At 32.1% G+C, this 17,579-nt stretch overlaps 1 protein-coding gene across 1 annotated transcript in view; it reads right to left on the minus strand.

The window, feature by feature from the left end:
• Positions 1 to 3,846: 3,846 nt before the first annotated feature.
• LOC127718635 (uncharacterized) overlaps positions 3,847 to 17,579 on the minus strand; it is a 147,539-nt gene continuing 133,806 nt past the window's right edge. Inside the window, exons 23-34 of the mRNA XM_052224686.1 lie at positions 16,855 to 17,011; positions 16,224 to 16,396; positions 15,524 to 15,633; positions 14,610 to 14,779; positions 13,058 to 13,212; positions 11,194 to 11,507; positions 10,743 to 10,882; positions 9,949 to 10,101; positions 9,306 to 9,464; positions 8,597 to 8,718; positions 7,937 to 8,092; positions 3,847 to 7,438 (exon numbers count right to left, since the gene is read on the minus strand). Of these exons, the coding sequence (XP_052080646.1) occupies positions 7,352 to 7,438; positions 7,937 to 8,092; positions 8,597 to 8,718; positions 9,306 to 9,464; positions 9,949 to 10,101; positions 10,743 to 10,882; positions 11,194 to 11,507; positions 13,058 to 13,212; positions 14,610 to 14,779; positions 15,524 to 15,633; positions 16,224 to 16,396; positions 16,855 to 17,011 (1,896 nt within the window). The 3' untranslated portion in view covers positions 3,847 to 7,351. The remainder of the gene's footprint in view (positions 7,439 to 7,936; positions 8,093 to 8,596; positions 8,719 to 9,305; positions 9,465 to 9,948; positions 10,102 to 10,742; positions 10,883 to 11,193; positions 11,508 to 13,057; positions 13,213 to 14,609; positions 14,780 to 15,523; positions 15,634 to 16,223; positions 16,397 to 16,854; positions 17,012 to 17,579) is intronic.

Here is a 17,579-nt window from a genome sequence, read left to right on the forward strand (position 1 = left end):
AATGTCAGGCGAACCCTATCAAACGTAGACAAGTAAATCATGAACATGAGGTCAATATCAAGTGAACCCTATCAAACGTAGACAAGTAAATCATGAACATGAGGTCAATGTCTGGTGACCCCTATCAAACGTAGACAAGTAATCCATGAAAATGAGGTCAAAGTTTCTATCTATCTGTTACAGTTTTCAAGATAATAGGCAATAATGGGAAAAATCCTCATCAAAGGGCAATAACTTCAATAAGGAGTCGACTAACGATTTTGGTCATGTTGACTTATTTGTAGATCTTGTCTTGTTGACCATTTTTACCTTGTACTGTTTCTATCTATATATTATAGTTTTAAAGATAATAGGCAAAAATGCAAAAAATGGTAAAAATCATCATTAAAGGGCAATAACTCTAATAAGGAGTCGTATGCCGATTTTGGTCATGTTGAATTATTTGTAGATCTTGTCTTGCTGATCATAATTGTCTTTTAAATTCTCTGTCTATCTATTATAATTTTCGAGATAATAGGAAAAAATTCTAAAAATGGTAAATTTGTCATTTAAGGGCAATTATTCCTATAAGAAGTTGTCTGACATTTTCATGTTTATAGACTATTGGTAGGCCTATAGCTCAACATTCTGAACATGTTTGCTCCTGTCAGAATTTCTCTATTTATAGGGGTTTTCAAAATAATAGGCAAAACTTGCATTTTACACCTATGTTCAATCTATTTTTAGCCATGACAGCCACCTTGGTATGCAGGCGGGGTCATCGGACACGTTTTGTAAACTAGATACTCCAATGATGATTGTGGCCAAGTTTAGTTAAATTTGGCTCAGTAGTTTCAGAGGAGAATATTTTTGTAAAAGTAAACAGACGATGACAGACGACGGACGCAAAGTGATGAATAAAATCTCACTTGGCATATTGGCCAGGTGAGCTAAAAAAGAATCAAAACACAAAAACTAAACATTGACAAAAGAACCATGAAAATGTGGTTATGGTCAGATGATAACGGCTAGACCGACATGTACACCTTACAATCATTATATACACCAAATATAGTTCACCTACTGCTTTAGCTTATAGTATCTGAGGAATGGACCTAATCATGTAATTTAACCTTGATCACTGATAAAGGAAATGAGGTTGAGGTCAGTTGATCCCTGTCTGACTAACATGTAGACATTGCAAGGAACCCATATACAAAATATAGCTATCCTATTACTCATAATAAGGGAGAAATTCACATGGCAAAAAAAAAAAATCTTTTCAAGCAGTTGCTGAACCATGAAAATGAGGTCAAGGACAATTGACATATGACGGAAACTTCGTAACATAAGGTATCTGCATATATAGTATGTTCCACTTTCTGAAATATAAAGCTTTTTACAAATAGTGTATGCCTCACATACTGTAAGGAAAGTCACAGGCAAGAAAAAAAAACAAGACCATGGGTCTAAGGAATTATTCTGAAAGAATCACACCTGTGCCTAGATTCCTCACCTGGTCAAAACATGGCCAGCTTGCTAATTGGGACTTTTATATGCACACACCGTAGTAACTCTTTGTTTGCTGATAATTTTTGCAATTTACATTGTTAACTTCCCTCATTAAGATTTTTTAGATGACAGCAAACATATTAAAAATCAACATTTCAGAGGCAATAACTCCAAAACAGGTTCTCAAATTTTCAGAGTAGATAGATCTTGTCATGCTGATCATTTTTTCAGTTTATACTTTTAACATAGCTCAAATAGTTTTAAAAAAATAACAGAAAAATTAATGTGAAAAATGTATATTTCAAGGGTAATTACTCAAAAAATAGTTTGGCAGATTTTTCAGAAACTTTTAGGGTTAATAGAACTTGTCGTGCTGATTATTTTTTTTGCAATTGACTCTATAAACCTAGCTCCTACATTTTCCATGATAACAGCAAAAAACTGCAAACAAGAGTGCACATGCTAAAATGTCTCGCCTGCTTTACTGACCATTGATTTTATGTTGCTAGTGCTAAGTATAAAGTTTTACTACAAGTATCACATAAACTTAACATGATGCAAGAAAATAAGGTCAAGGTCAGATACAAAAAAAGCCAGAAGTACATGTTCACCTTACAATCATTCCATACACCAAATATAGTTGACCTTTTTCTTATAGTATACAAGAAACAAACCAAATTATGAAAACTTTATATCAACCAATAAACCATGAAAATGAGGTAAAGGTAAGATGAACCCTGTCAGACAGATATAGACACCATACATTAATTCCATGCATCAAATATAGTTGACCTATTGCATATAGTATCTAACAAACAAACTTAACCAGGAAAACTTAACATTGACCAATGAACCATGAAAATGAAGTCAAATCAGATGATACCTGCCAGACAGACATATATATACTTTACAATCATTCCATACACCAAATATTGTTTACCTAAAAACTGACCAAAACACAAAAACTAAACATTGAACAATGAACTGTGAAAATGACGTCAAAGTCGAATAAAACCTACCAGACTGACATGCACATCGTAAAATATATCCATACACCAAATATAGTTGACCTATTGCATATAGTATTAGAAAAAAAGACCAAAACACAAAAACTTAACTTTAACCACTGAACCATGAAAATGAGGTCAAGGTCAGATGACAACTACCAGATGGACATGTATACCTTACAACCATTCCATACACCAAATATAGTTGACCTAATGCATACAGTATTAGAAAAAAAGACCAAAACACAAAAACTTAACTTTTACCACTGAACCATGAAAATGAGGTCAAGGTCAGATGACACCTGCCAGTTGGACATGTACACCTTACAATCATTCCATACACCAAATATTGTAGACCTATTGCTTATAGTATCTGAGATATGGACTTGACTACGAACACTTAACCTTGTTCACTGATCCATGAAATGAGGTCAAGTTATCCTATTACTCATATTAATAAAGAAATTAACATTACAGAAAATCTCAACTTTTTTTTTTAAGTAGTCACTGAACCATGAAAATGAGGTCAAGGTCAATGGACATAAAACAGACGGAAACATTATATATAAAGGCATCTATATACAAAGTATGAAACATCCAGGTCTTTTACCTTCTGAAATATGAAGATTTAAAGTAATTAATTAATGTCGCCGCCACTGATCACTATCCCTATGTCTCGCTTTCTGAGACAGAAATCGCAGGCTCAACAAAAATGGATATTTCAGGGGCAACAACTCCAAAACAGATTTTTTTCCAATTTTGAGGGTAGATACATCTTGTCATGCTGACCATTTTTGCATATACTCTTTCTACGTAGCTTTTGAAACAATGGCAAGAAAATGTCCCCAAAATGTTTTAAATCAACATTTCAGGGGCGACAACTTCAAAACAGGTGGAAAGATTTTGCAAAAACTTTTAGAGTAGATAGAACTTGTTGTGCTGGCTATAGTTTAGAGATAATAGCCAAACCTGTAGTCCTTTGTTGTAGTCTGACCCCTATGTTGTAGATATAGTAGCATTGTTGGTTGATCAACCTAGCTGGACAAAAGACATCCAACAAATGAAGAACACAAACTTTGGTTTGAATCCATTGAGCAGATTTAGAAGAGCAGATTTTGAAAAAAAAATACAAAGTCCTTTGGGCCAGGTGAGCTCAAAACTCTAGACAAGAGTAATCCTTAAACATTTCTACAAAGGTAGAGTTATTTCCCCTCACCTAACAGGTAGAGTTATTTCCCCTCACCTAACAGGTAGAGTTATTTCTCCTCATCTAACAGGCAGAGTCATTTCCCCTCACCTAACAGGCAGAGATATTTCCCCTGAGAGATGAACTAAAAAAGTCATATAATATATTTAATTTCTTTAATTATGAGTTCATTTGCAAGCACTTTTTTGTTGCATATTGGCATAACATAAAATGATCACATGATAAACATGTTACAATACAAAGTTCATCACAGGTCACATGTCTCCATGGTAATTTGCATATTTATAGGGATACAATGACTACAGTATATATATATCTAACAAATAAATGTCAACTTAAAAAGTCATATGGAGTTTTAAGATTATGAAAGATTTTTTTGAAAGTATCTTTCATCCAAGTTTTATGTAGATTGTGAGTTACCAATAATTCAGCAAATTACCAAAAGTAGAGACAACAAAAGCATAAACAACAAAGGACCACCAGCAGTCATAAAGATTCAAAATATACAGAACTAGTAATATTACAAAAAAATATATAATTTATCATAGTGACAAAAATGAGATTTCTGTCCTGACATCACAGACTAAACAGGCAGAGTTATTCCTGACCTGACACAACAGGCAGAGTTATCCCCCCTGAGATCATATTAAAGCTTTGTTTATCGTATTAAATATATATAATTTAAAGCATTCAAAAGATGCAGATTGATATCATGAAAATGATGAACTAAACATTCCAAAAACATAAAATTGGAAAATAAAATAAATATCCATAAGCTTACAAAGTTAAGGCCATTATAAAAATTCAGCAAATGTTTGGTGAAATGACACTTATATCTTAGTAAATTGCCAATTTTATACAATATCAATTCAACAAATATTTAAAGGCCAGTCTTGTTTTTCCTGAAACCAATTAACATCAAGAATCTTCCAAGATTTTGAATAAACTTAAAAAAATGTATAGTTTTGACAATAATATAGCTCGTTTCAAATGCTTTAAAATATAATTATTTCTTCTTCATTTCCTGGAAAGCACATCAATAGAAAATAAATTCTTCAGCAGTAAAAATCTGGACAATATGTTTACATCACTAAGATATACATCTTTGATACAAAAATACCATAAATATAAGGTGGAGTTATTTCCCCTGACACAAAAGGCAGAGTTATTTCCCCTGACACAAAAGGCAGAGTTTTTTCCCTGACATAATAAAAACCATATAAACGCCATTCAAATGCTTTGAAGTACTTGCAAAAAAGCATTCTTCTCAAGGGGGATAACTTTGCCTTTGTGTAAGTGGGAATAACTCTATTAGATACAAATTTACATCTTGAATGCACAAATATACAGACACTAAAATATAAACTTAAAATCTTTTCCGATATGAAATTTAGAAATATATTTCAAAATCTACCATATAAATTAATATGATAATAGAACTATATATAAATGCCACTGTTTTCTCACAAACATATAATTTTTATACATTCCCGACACTGAAAGTATTGCTGTATAGATAGCATGAAAGAAAAAAAGAAAAACAGCAGCTTGCACAAAAAAGCGTGTACCCATGCAAACTGTTTTGAGTCATGACAGCCTGCAGAAAAATCCTCACTTAAAGCATCTTTTCTCCAGTTATCAAGTCAATTTCATATTGTAGAAATAATTACATATCTTGATATATATCTTTTTATAAGTATGTATTGTTTCCTAGTGATATTTGGATATTGTAACTGTGTTAAGACAGCAGCAAAATAAACAAAAAATCTTTATACTATCACCTCTCAGTTATACATTCTATAGACATATAGACATAACTGTCTCTCTCTGTAGCAGAACTTAAATAAGGTACAGCTATATGTATAGACACTTTAACTCTCTCTCTCTATCTTTCTATCTCAAGAACTAAGCTCAAAGATATACATCATAGAAATACTAACATCAACAAACAAGCAGAACAATATAACAAACAATAGTACACACAAATATTGCAACAAACAGCATCATTAAGGGGAGAGAAGCACCATTAATTTATCAATGAAGAATACGGGAACTTAACTTTCTTTATGGAATCTATTTATAGCTGTTTCATTATTTACATTTACATTGTATTTATAAGCATGGTTTCACAATACTATGAAAATCCTTATACGAAAATGTATTTTTCCCAATGGTTCTATTTCTGACATTCTTGTACAAACAAAATAGCTAAAATAAGACAAATGTAAAAAAATCAATAATTTTACAGTAGTTTTATTAATAATTACAGGTAAAAGTTACTATCACTTTTGCTGTCCTGTTTTTTTTATAAAGAATAAATCTGTCAACAAAATTTAACATGTATTTTATGTTTATTTTCCAAATAACTGCCTAAACCCCAGTGAAAGCATTTTGTTTTTAAAAATAAATTACAAAATTATCAACAAATTCTACAAGTCTAACTGTATTTTGGTTTGTGTCAGTTACATGGTTTAGAAATGAATGAGTTTCCAAAAAATGAAAATGCTTTGTTTGGAAGACTATATATTACTACATGATGATTTGAGCATCGGAAAAGTATCACATGACTACGGGAAAAGCAATGGGACGTTTCTTCTGTATCACATGACAGGGAAACTCTGTCTGATTTTGATCAAACACTGGAAGTACATAATCTTCTGTTTGTAATTAAACAGATTAGTCACATGACTTAACTGTCAATGTAAATTAGTCACATGACATAACAGTCAATGTAAATGAGTCACATGACTTAATTGTCAATATAAATTAGTCACATGACTTAACTGTCAATGAAAATTAGTCACATGACTTTATTGTCAATGTAAATTAGTCACATGACTCAATGTAAATGCCTCAGTAACAAGTTGTATGACATTGATATAAATGCAGAGTACTTTAGGCTATCTCAATGCTTGTTTATGATAAATACTTGATGAATGTGAAGGATTTTCTTGATCTTAATCTAATATTGCACACAAAAAGGTTCACCTCACTGTTTTTAGTCACTATCATCTAAAACCGTCAATGGGAATAAAGACCACAAAATGATGCATTCTGGGTCATTGTCTTAAACATCCAACAGGAATCAAGACTACAAAATGATGCATTCTGGGTCATTGTGTAAAAGTCTTTTTTATCATCAATAAATTCAACATGTGTATAAGTTGTACCATCATGGGAACATCATTACGATGTTTTTTATTCTCTTTGTATTTGTATCATTCTTAAGAAGGCAAAACCGTGTTTAACTAATTATTCTCTATGCCCTTGGATCATTCTTAAGAATGTAGATATGTAAAGTGATGACCTTTATTTTTAAGAATCACTGGTATGTTTTAATTTTGTCAACCATTTTCAAAAATATATTTGAAACTTCTGAGTAACACAGATGTTTTCAATTCTGTTTCGCATAAATGCTTAAAAAACATTGATGAATCTAGTGTCTGTTACAAACTTTTTAGTGACTTAGACCAGTTACATTCTTTTTCAACCTGATTTGTTCTAAATGCCCTTTACACTTCCTGAGTAACGAAGTTGTTGTATGGTTGTCATCTTCTCAAACAAAACTGGACAAAGCTACTATCACAATTACTGGAGAAAGACATGGGTAGCATCTACCACTTTTTACTTGTATGTCCTAGTCTCATTAAAAGAGTCCAACATCCTTTTTTAATGCATGTTGTTTCCATGCAGGCAGTGCATAAAATTCTTCTTTTGTCATCTGTAGAAACTCCTACAAAACAAAACCTGAATTATTAACAATTTCTTCAAAAGTTATTTTTGTCAGCTTGTCATCTGACATGACATTTGATTAAATTTGAAATGTCAACAAGATTAAAGTAAGATGATGTGGTATGATTGCCAACAAGACCATCCACCAGAGATCAAAGGATAAGATATAAGTATCCAAAGGTTATAAGTGTTCACAACTGGATAGCAATAAATGTTAAGTTATGGTTAAATTTATTAACAAGAGTGCACATTCTGAAATGTCTGCGTGACTTATCATGATTGAATTCATGTTGTAAAGTATCATCAAACTATTGTCTGATGAACAGTCAAAACCACAAAAACTAAACATTGAAAATGAGGTCAAGGTTATATGAACCCTGCCAGACAAACATATAGACTCTTCTATAATAAAAAGGAGATGAGAATGAACAGCAAGCCAACACCTTCAACATTACAAAATCTGATATTTTCCATATTTTCTTCAGTATGGATATTTTACCTCAAATTCATCATCTCCAAGATAGGATTCAAGACGTAAAGCATCAACTCCTTCTGGTAGAGGGCGTTCTTGTAGCTCTTCAAAAGTATAAAGAGTTTGCATCATCTTTTCTAATATTTCTTCTAAAGGAGTTAACTCATTGTCCTTTTTACCATCCTGTAAAACAGAAATAAAAATAAGTGCTCCTGTTAAAGGTTGATTAATTTACTGACAGGGGTCAAACTGAATTAACTGTAAGCATACTTTAAAAAAGTTTTTAAATCTGTTCCCATAGTGGTAAGAGTGTGAAGATTTTTGTTTAAACAGCTGCTCTTAGTATTTTTAGCAACCACATGTATGACCTTGATCTCTGACCTGCTTACGTCAAAATTATATATAGGCTTCATCCATTTCATACTATCATCAACTTGTATAAGTTCGATTAAAATCCAGCAAGTTTGTTGTAACATTCAAAGTCAGATAGAGCTTGCCACTAACTTCTAAGATTAATAGAGATATAGAGCTTACTAGTTACTCCCCAAAGGTACGTGTATTTCAAATTTCTCCAACTTATAAATTCGAACCTGTCATGAGAAACTGTACGAAAGTATAGAAATGACTATAACCCCAAACCCTTTCACCCCTGATAAAGTGTGTTTGACACATCATTTGTTAACTGACCTTGAGGTTGAGTTCCCTGGCTGTTCTGTTCACCTCCCAGTAAGGAAACAGATTAGTAAACTCTAATGGTTCCAGTCCAGCAAACACAGCATACGATTTTAAGGGATTATCTGGTGATTTAACTGAAATGATAACAAAAAGTCATTCAAACACATTTTTCTTTCATATACACAATTCTGTACTTCTTGATATTATCCATAACTCTACTTTGTCTTGTTTATATTCATTTACTTATTTTGAAGTTGCAACACACACATACAATTTTACATAATTAGGAGGATACATGTGCCTTTAACATTTTTTTCTGTAATCCATTAAAAATCAAATTTGCATGTAAATGATGTGTTAATTTGTAATGTATTGTGGAAAACGAATATATTTTTAAGACTTCGCCTTGAGAATAAATTATGAGATAATTAAATTATATTCCACAGAAATGAGGAATTTGTCCCATATAATGCTTCACACTTTATATGATGTTATTTTCTATAATGCTCCCAAGTGCTGAGGACTTTATCCTCTAAAATAATCCATGCTAATGAAGACTTTATCTCAAGTATTGAGGAATTTATCCTCAATAATAATTCACGCTAATGAAGACTCTCCCAAGTATTTAGGAATTTATCCTCTATAATAATCCACGCTAATGAAGACTTTATCCCAAGTATTGAGGAATTTATCCTCTTTAATGCTCTGACTGAATATTTACCTTTACAATATTCTATTGCTGTCTGTATTGCACATTGCCGATCAACATTATACTTGGCCTGAGCTGACCCTGTCTGGACGTTCTCCACTTCCGACGTTCCTTCCGGCCACCACCCATGCCACAGATACACAACATCTCCACTGTCTAACATGAACAACTCTGAAAAAGAAAATATTCAGAAAATTTCTTCAGGAACAAAATCCAACGCATCCAATAATTATTTCTACAATTCAGATTTGTCCACTTTATTGAATACAGACAAGCTATTGCTCTTAATAGGTCATTTCATTTGATTATAAGACCTTGATATTTAGCCCTTTATGAGAGATATCTCTTATTATAAGTAAGATATTGCAGTCAAAATAATTAAAGATTCACACCAATCCATCTTGAATAGATTGTGGCTTGATATATTTGGTAGTACCCAGAACTTATTCAAAATTTGTCTCAACTGAAGGAGATTTTTAACATGTCATATGGCATGGGGACTTGTCCATTTAACCTTTAGATGTCTATTTCGATTAGTTTTGAGTTGTTGGCTTGCTGTGTCAATGATGTTTACCCAACATCTCATTTCATTCACACTGATATTAACCACACTAGCTACAACATATATATTGTGATTTTAATCCTCTAATCTTACCTGGCTGAGAAGTCCTGTATATATCTGATTGTAGAACAGGGAATGGACTGACTAGATCTGGTACCCTAGTGGGATTAAGAATTTCCTGAACATCGAATGTCCCCGACACACTGGTCATGTGAAACAATCTGATTGACTGAGAATCTTTAGATACTGAAAGAAAGAACAAGAAAATCTTGGTGATAAAAATCAGAATAATTAGAATTTCAAATCAATTAAATACTTGCGGGGCAACAAATTGATCACAACTTACAACATCTTTTGAAAAAACTGGGCAATTTGCATGATGTATGTAGACCTAGACATTGAATATCAAAAGACTTGTGTAAAATAGTTTAAGTTCCAGAAATAATTGTAAGTTATTCATAACAGATTCCAAACAATATTAGCTGGGTTTTTTTTTGTGAATGCAAAAAATTACTGTTTTCCATGTAAGATGATATGTGGGAGTTTAAAGCATTTCTTCCTAGAAAGTGCCTCAATTTTTGAAATGTCCATCTTTTATCTTTCTGCATGGAGAGGGTGTTTTAAAATATTATATATTTGAATCAATAAAAAAATATTAAGCAGTTATTTGCAGTAGAGGGGAAGTAACTCTAATTTGAAGCAGGAATGCTTGTACCTGTTGACTGTGAAGATTTGATGACTAAATGATATGTTCTATTATTTCAATGTTTAAAAAAGAAGCATCCATATATCTATAACTTCCCAATATTATTATCAAAATAAGACATTTGCACACCTGGTAACAGCGATGGGTAAGATGATCGATCGTTACGTGTTATAATGCTCACCTGTTAACAGTGATGAGTAAGTTGATCGATCGTTACGTGTCACATTCATAACTCTCCAGAAATCTAATGATTCTTTTCCTTCCTCTATTTCTGTCATAGCTATGGAAGCCTGTTTGTTCAATCCTACTTCTAATGCACACCTGCAATTACAATTTTTATTTATTCATAAATTATAAACTATTAGCTTTTTCATGTTGCTCAGTCTTTAGTTTACTTGATCTGATTTAAATGCAGATCCTATGTCTAAGCTCTAAGATCTGACAACACTCTGTTTTACTTTCTCTTCCTATAACTTTTACATCAGCCAGAGAAATTTCAGCCTTCAAGTTTTTGAAGGTGTGTATTAATCTGACAAAACCAGAGGATCCCAAAAGTACTATTGTTGTGACTGTGCTTAAACTTACATATATATTTTCCAATATCCCGAAAAAAAAATACCCAAAATACTAACCTATTTTTGAGTTTGTTAGCTGCTGTCACCGCCAGGTTCTGTGTATGTTTAGGAGACTGACAACCGTGCCACACATACAATTTCCCCGTGTGAATGTTCAACAATAAAAATGAAGCCCTACTCCTCAAGCTTGATATATCAGCCGACACTTCTATCAAACATGTCTCGTCTTCTAAAACGTTTCTAACACAGTAACATTTCCACGGTCCTTGAGTATTAGTGGATTCTTCCTCACGTTTACCGATATGTATTAATGTTTCTCCGTTAAATAAATTCAGGAAACATGGTATCTCCTTCCCTTCATCAACCCGAATCTGGAGAATAATAAGACTAAAGTAAAATCATGTGTATAATATAATATAAGAAGATGTGGTATGAGTGCCAATGAGACAACTCTCCATCCAAGTCACAATGTATAAAAGGTTAACAATTATATGTCAAAGAACGGCCTTCAACACAGAGCCTTGGCTCAAACAGAACAACAAGCCATAAAGAGCCTCAAAATGACTAACGCAAAACAATTCAAACATATTTTAATAAACAGCTGCGCCATGAGCGCATGATACGCCCGTCGTCTTGTGTGTGAATTTTTATGCAATAAGCATAAATAGTTTCTGACAATACGGCGTGACATGCGAAAACCCCCCTTTTTTTTTAACAAAAAACTCAATATCTCTAAAATAAAATTTTTAATCAAAACCAAAAAGTATACAGATCTTTAGATTAATATAACTAAGAAGTGTGTAAAATTTTAAGCAATAATCATACATCGTTTTTGAGATACGGCGCGACATGTGAAAAACCCCTCCCCCTTTTTTTACAAAATACTCAATAACTTAAAAATAAAATTTTGAATCATCACCAAAAAGTATACAGATCTGAAGGTTAATATAACTAAGAAGTGTGTAAAGTTTTAAGCAATAATCATAAACTGTTTTTGAGATACGGCGCGACATGTGAAAAACCCCTCCCCCTTTTTTAACAAAATACTCAATATCTCTAAAATAAAATTTTGAATCATCACCAAAAAGTATACAGATCTTAAGATTAATATAACTAAGAAGTGTGTAAAGTTTTAAGCAATAATCATAAATTGTTTTTGAGATACGGCGCGACATGTGAAAAAAACACACACACCTGTTTTAGGTACTCTAAGTCCCGTAACTCAAAAAGTTTTAATCTTATTTTCACCAAAAAGTATACAGATCGTTTGACCATCATAAGAAACAACTATGTTAAGTTTCATGAAATTTGGATAAGTCATTCTCAAGTTACGGTGCGACATGTTTACGCCGGACAGACAGACGGACAGACAGACAGACGGACAGACAGACGGACGGACGCCTGACATTTGTATACCATAATACGTCCAGTCAAAAATTTGACGGGCGTATAAAAATGTATCTTCCAATATAGTTTATTACATTGGTTGCAATGTAATACTTTGATTCCCAGTAAAAAAAAAACCAGATATTTCACATGTAAAATAAATCTTGTATATTAGTTTCTCTGACAACAATAATAATGTGTAGCTATTTAATTTACATCTCTATGAAAAGTCATTGTAACACAAACAATAACTATTGCAAGAATTTAAATATAAAAAAATTAAATAAGGGACAGAACAACACATTAATCACCAAATGCACAAAGGGCATGAGTGAATTATTATTGTTGTTGAGGCACAGTTTTTGGGCATTTATGAATTAATGACACATTAAAATGCTACATCTTTAAACTAAGATTGTTGATTGTTAATTGCTTAACATCAAGATTTTTTGAATACCAAAGGCTCATTCCTTCATCAAATTTAACATGAATGAGAGTTGATTTGCCCTGTATATGGATTTTAGATTTGACATACCTGAGGTCCCCTTTCTTCATCAAGTTCCACAGTCATAAGAGCCGACGCCCCCTTTTCATTGATGGTAGAATTTTTTCCCTGCCAGAAGAAGTAAGCACACCTCTCTCTACCAACCAGAGATCTTCTGGACTGTGAACCTTTCAAGTCCTTAGATTCTGTTAAATAGAATTAAACCTTAGATTCTGTTAAAAAGAATTAAATCTTAGATTCTGTTAAATAGAATTAAACCTTAGATTCTGTTAAATAGAGTTAAACCTTAGATTCTGTTAAATAGAATTAAACCTTAGATTCTGTTAAATAGAATTAAACCTTAGATTCTGTTAAATAGAATTAAACCTTAGATTCTGTTAAATAGAATTAAACCTTAGATTCTGTTAAATAGAATTAAACCCTAGATTCTGTTAAATAGAATTAAACCTTAGATTCTGTTAAATAGAATTAAACCTTAGATTCTGTTAAATAGAATTAAACCTTAGATTCTGTTAAATAGAATTAAACCTTAGATTCTGTTAAATAGAATTAAAGCTTAGATTCTGTTAAATAGAATTAAAGCTTAGATTCTGTTAAATAGAATTAAAGCTTAGATTCTGTTAAATAGAATTAAAGCTTAGATTCTGTTAAAAAGAATTAAACCTTAGATTCTGTTAAATAGAATTAAACCTTAGATTCTGTTAAATAGAATTAAACCTTAGATTCTGTTAAATAGAATTAAACCTTAGATTCTGTTAAATAGAATTAAACCTTAGATTCTGTTAAATAGAATTAAACCTTAGATTCTGTTAAATAGAATTAAACCTTAGATTCTGTTAAATAGAATTAAACCCTAGATTCTGTTAAATAGAATTAAACCTTAGATTCTGTTAAATAGAATTATACCAGAGTAAGATGATCATTAACATTAAGCTCTTATACCAATACAAGTTTAATGCAAAAGAAAGATGGAATTTGATAGTTCTTTATTAAGTGACAATAGGATTCAACGTAACTGCACATAAACAATTTAATGCTAATTTCTGCAAAACATTCTTTATGTGCCTGTTCTAAGTCAGAAGCCTGTAGTTCAGTGGTTGTCATTGGTTCAAGTCTGTCATAATTGTTTTTCGTCAATTGTTTTGTTGTAAATTAGGTCCTTAGTTTTCTCAATTGAATTGTTTTATATTTTTCATGTCCTGGCTTTTTATGGCTGACTATACAGTATGGGTTTTCTCATTGTTGAAGGCTATAACTTTGCCTATAATTGCTTACATGCACCTCATTTGAACTTTAGTGGATAGTTTTCTCATTGGCAATCATACCACATCTCCTTATTTTTATATTCTAAAAGTCCATAACTATTGATTTACAAATGTACAATACTGATATAATCATTTATACAATTTACAAAAAAGTACTTTTTGGGTGCTGGTATTCTCATCACCAGTAATTAAATCACTACACAACAGTTCATCAAAACATTCCATAAGTTCATAAAAGATTTCTGTTTCCAACGACCAACATGTTCTTTTACCAAGTGTTCCCTTTTAACATGTACTATTCTGTATATACTACCTACCTTTGTTGGTAATCATATATTGCCACCTTACAACGTAGGTATCACCATCATGGAATTGTCCGTAACTTGTTTCTTCTAATTCAAAATGGTCGTACTCCAACACGTGCCAAACTTTGACCCCTAATGTAACAATACTCTGTTTCCTGATAAATCCATCCATGTCCTCATCCCTGTAATACAAAGTAATATACAGTGAAACCTTAATATAAAGGTCACCCGGGGGACCCGAGAAAACTTATCTTATAAGAGAGTTGATCTTTCAATTGAAGTTCAATATGCAAAAGTATTCTTACAGTGGAACAATATGAAGATGATCTAACAAGACAAGTTTCACCTTAATAGAGGTTTGATTGTAGTATTATAGTTTTATTTCATAAAATGTATGTTCTATTTTACTGTGTAATACTGTAATACCGCTTCAATTCATTTAATGATGTTTTGTATCTCTTTGGAATCATTTTAAAACATTGATTTTGTAAGTACATAAAATCCTGACAATGTTCCCCTTTTTCATTTATTTGTGTATTTCCTTTTACTAATTTTGGGGAGTATTGTTTTTTTTCTCCAATTATTTATTTGGTATTCTTTATTTGCCCTTTTCTGTTATTTTTTCCTCTCTTTTTTGTAGTACAATTATAAGAATCAATTTGTTTATAGATAGTAGTTTTTGTTTTTATACAGACAGTTGAAGGTCGTACGGTTGCCTATAATTGCTTTCTTCGGTACATCTACTTCATTTAAACTTTGGTAGATAGTTGTCTCATTGGCAATCATATCACATCTCCTTATTTTTATAGAGACAAAATCCAAACAGCTTCAATCATAAATGGCATATTTCTGACTTTTATTTCTCTAACTTTTTGGCTAAAGATAATTGAACTGCATAATTTTTCTAAACTTGTTATTGTATTTACCATTCTCTTCCTCTGCCAACATTTGAACCCTCTAGAACTAAGGTCACAGGCTTAGTGTTCAGTCTTAACATTAAGTTAGCATCAAATGGCTTCAAGTCAGCTAAGTCCATCTACAAAGGGGAGAATGATTTATCAATTTAATTCCAATTATGATTTAAAAAGTTTGTAACTAGGAATCCTTAAAACTAATACTCATGGGGGATGGGGTAGGGGTGGAGGGTTGGGGGGCACTTACTATGTTATAATTGGTAAGGATGAGCCGTTGACATAGGTCACTATTTCAAGCTTCATGTTATATGAAATGGTTGAGAAAATAAGATGGAATATATTAAAAGGCTGCTGATTGAATCAAAGGTATCTGAAATTAATCTGATGAAGATTTTTTTTTACTGTTATTAAATACCTCAGAGGAAAATGTGTCAGATATTTATCTCTCCATTAAATAGCGTATTCATGATAGCTATAGGTATAGTTTTGGTAAAAACTGTATGATATGATATAAATTTTTGTTATTCAAAATATATGAAAAAGATGAGGTATTGAATGTCTCAGCTGCTCATTCTTACCACAAAAGGATTGAAGTGCCATACTGCATGGCAAGTTATAAAGGCCCCGAAATGAAAAATGTAGAACGTTTCTAACAAGAAGACTAACAGCTTGATCAAGTTTCATTTCTTGTGTCAACAGTACAGAGGCTTACCTTACTTCCTGACATATCATCTGGACCTTTAACCTTGATTAACCTTGAATTGTCTGGCCAATCAGCAAACTTCTCTCTAAACAGGATGGTTTCCATATTTTGGTTGACTTTACCAAATAATGCCCAGTCTGGTCGCTTTGTACCCTCCATGGTTAAACCACCACATTCTTCCGCTGAAATCAAATATAAATGGCATTTCACAATTTTATATCATTCTGAAACATTTCAAATATGAGCTGCGTCGGATAGAAATTGACCTTATACAAGTGCATGTATACATGTACATGACTTTGATTTATTTCAGAACATTTTTTAACCCGAAATAAGTTAACAGATGTCTTGATATTCATTTGCATAAGGTCGATTTCTATAAGACACAGCTCATGTGATATATTTGTTTCTTACAAAAACAGTGTCTCCTTTACTCAAGTCTGTACTCTAATAAAAAGATCAACACAAAACTTCATTCAAAATAATTCTGCTAAATTTTGGTTCATTCTAATGCAGAGTGCTTTCAAATCCTTGTGACAGATAAACAAATATTCCTATGTATATAGACTTTATTCAGGGCAATGACTAATAGATTGATCACATGATATCATATCAAATGACAATAAATCACATGACTTACTTCTGAGTGGACAGAGAGGATTAATCAGTGCAGCTCTGTAATCGTAACCATTCTCCCACAACTTCCTCCCCAACTTGACACCAAGCTTTCTCTGGTCCGGTTTAACAGCCTTCCCCTGCCAAACGTACAGCTCACTTCCAAAGTCAAATATAATCACCTAAGGCAGAAATCAATATATATACTGTTACCATGCTAAGTATTAAATATTAAATATTTCGTATTTTATATTCTTTATAACAAATAATGTGTGTAATGGATTCTGCATTTGTATATATGTTGATGGAATATTCAGCATGCTGTAAATAAGTCATTGCATGACTGGTGAACTATTGATTTTACGTCTATGTTCATACACTATACACCGACTTTTACTTAGAGTGCTCAGAGTAAGGGTTAAGGGTGCAAATTATTACGGTTTAAAAACAAAGCTCCTGCTAGAGGAGGAAGATAAGTATTAGGTAACAGGTAACTGCAAAGGAAGTTCTCTGGTTTTTAAATATTTATCCAGAAATCACATATTAATAGCAAAATACTCTAGCCAACAAAATTCTCCATGATGTTCATCAAAGCAGGACGTTATTCAGTATCATTAAATAAAATAAAAGATGAATTTTGATCTCCCATTGGGAAATTTTTTCATCACATGATATATCACATGACCCACATAAGGAAGACTTAACCACCCGATGATGACATTGTGCAAATTTTAATGAAAAACATATACA

The sequence above is a fragment of the Mytilus californianus genome, unplaced genomic scaffold (genome assembly GCF_021869535.1).
Source record: "Mytilus californianus isolate M0D057914Y unplaced genomic scaffold, xbMytCali1.0.p SCAF_10, whole genome shotgun sequence".
In the NCBI taxonomy this organism is placed as follows: domain Eukaryota; kingdom Metazoa; phylum Mollusca; class Bivalvia; order Mytilida; family Mytilidae; genus Mytilus; species Mytilus californianus.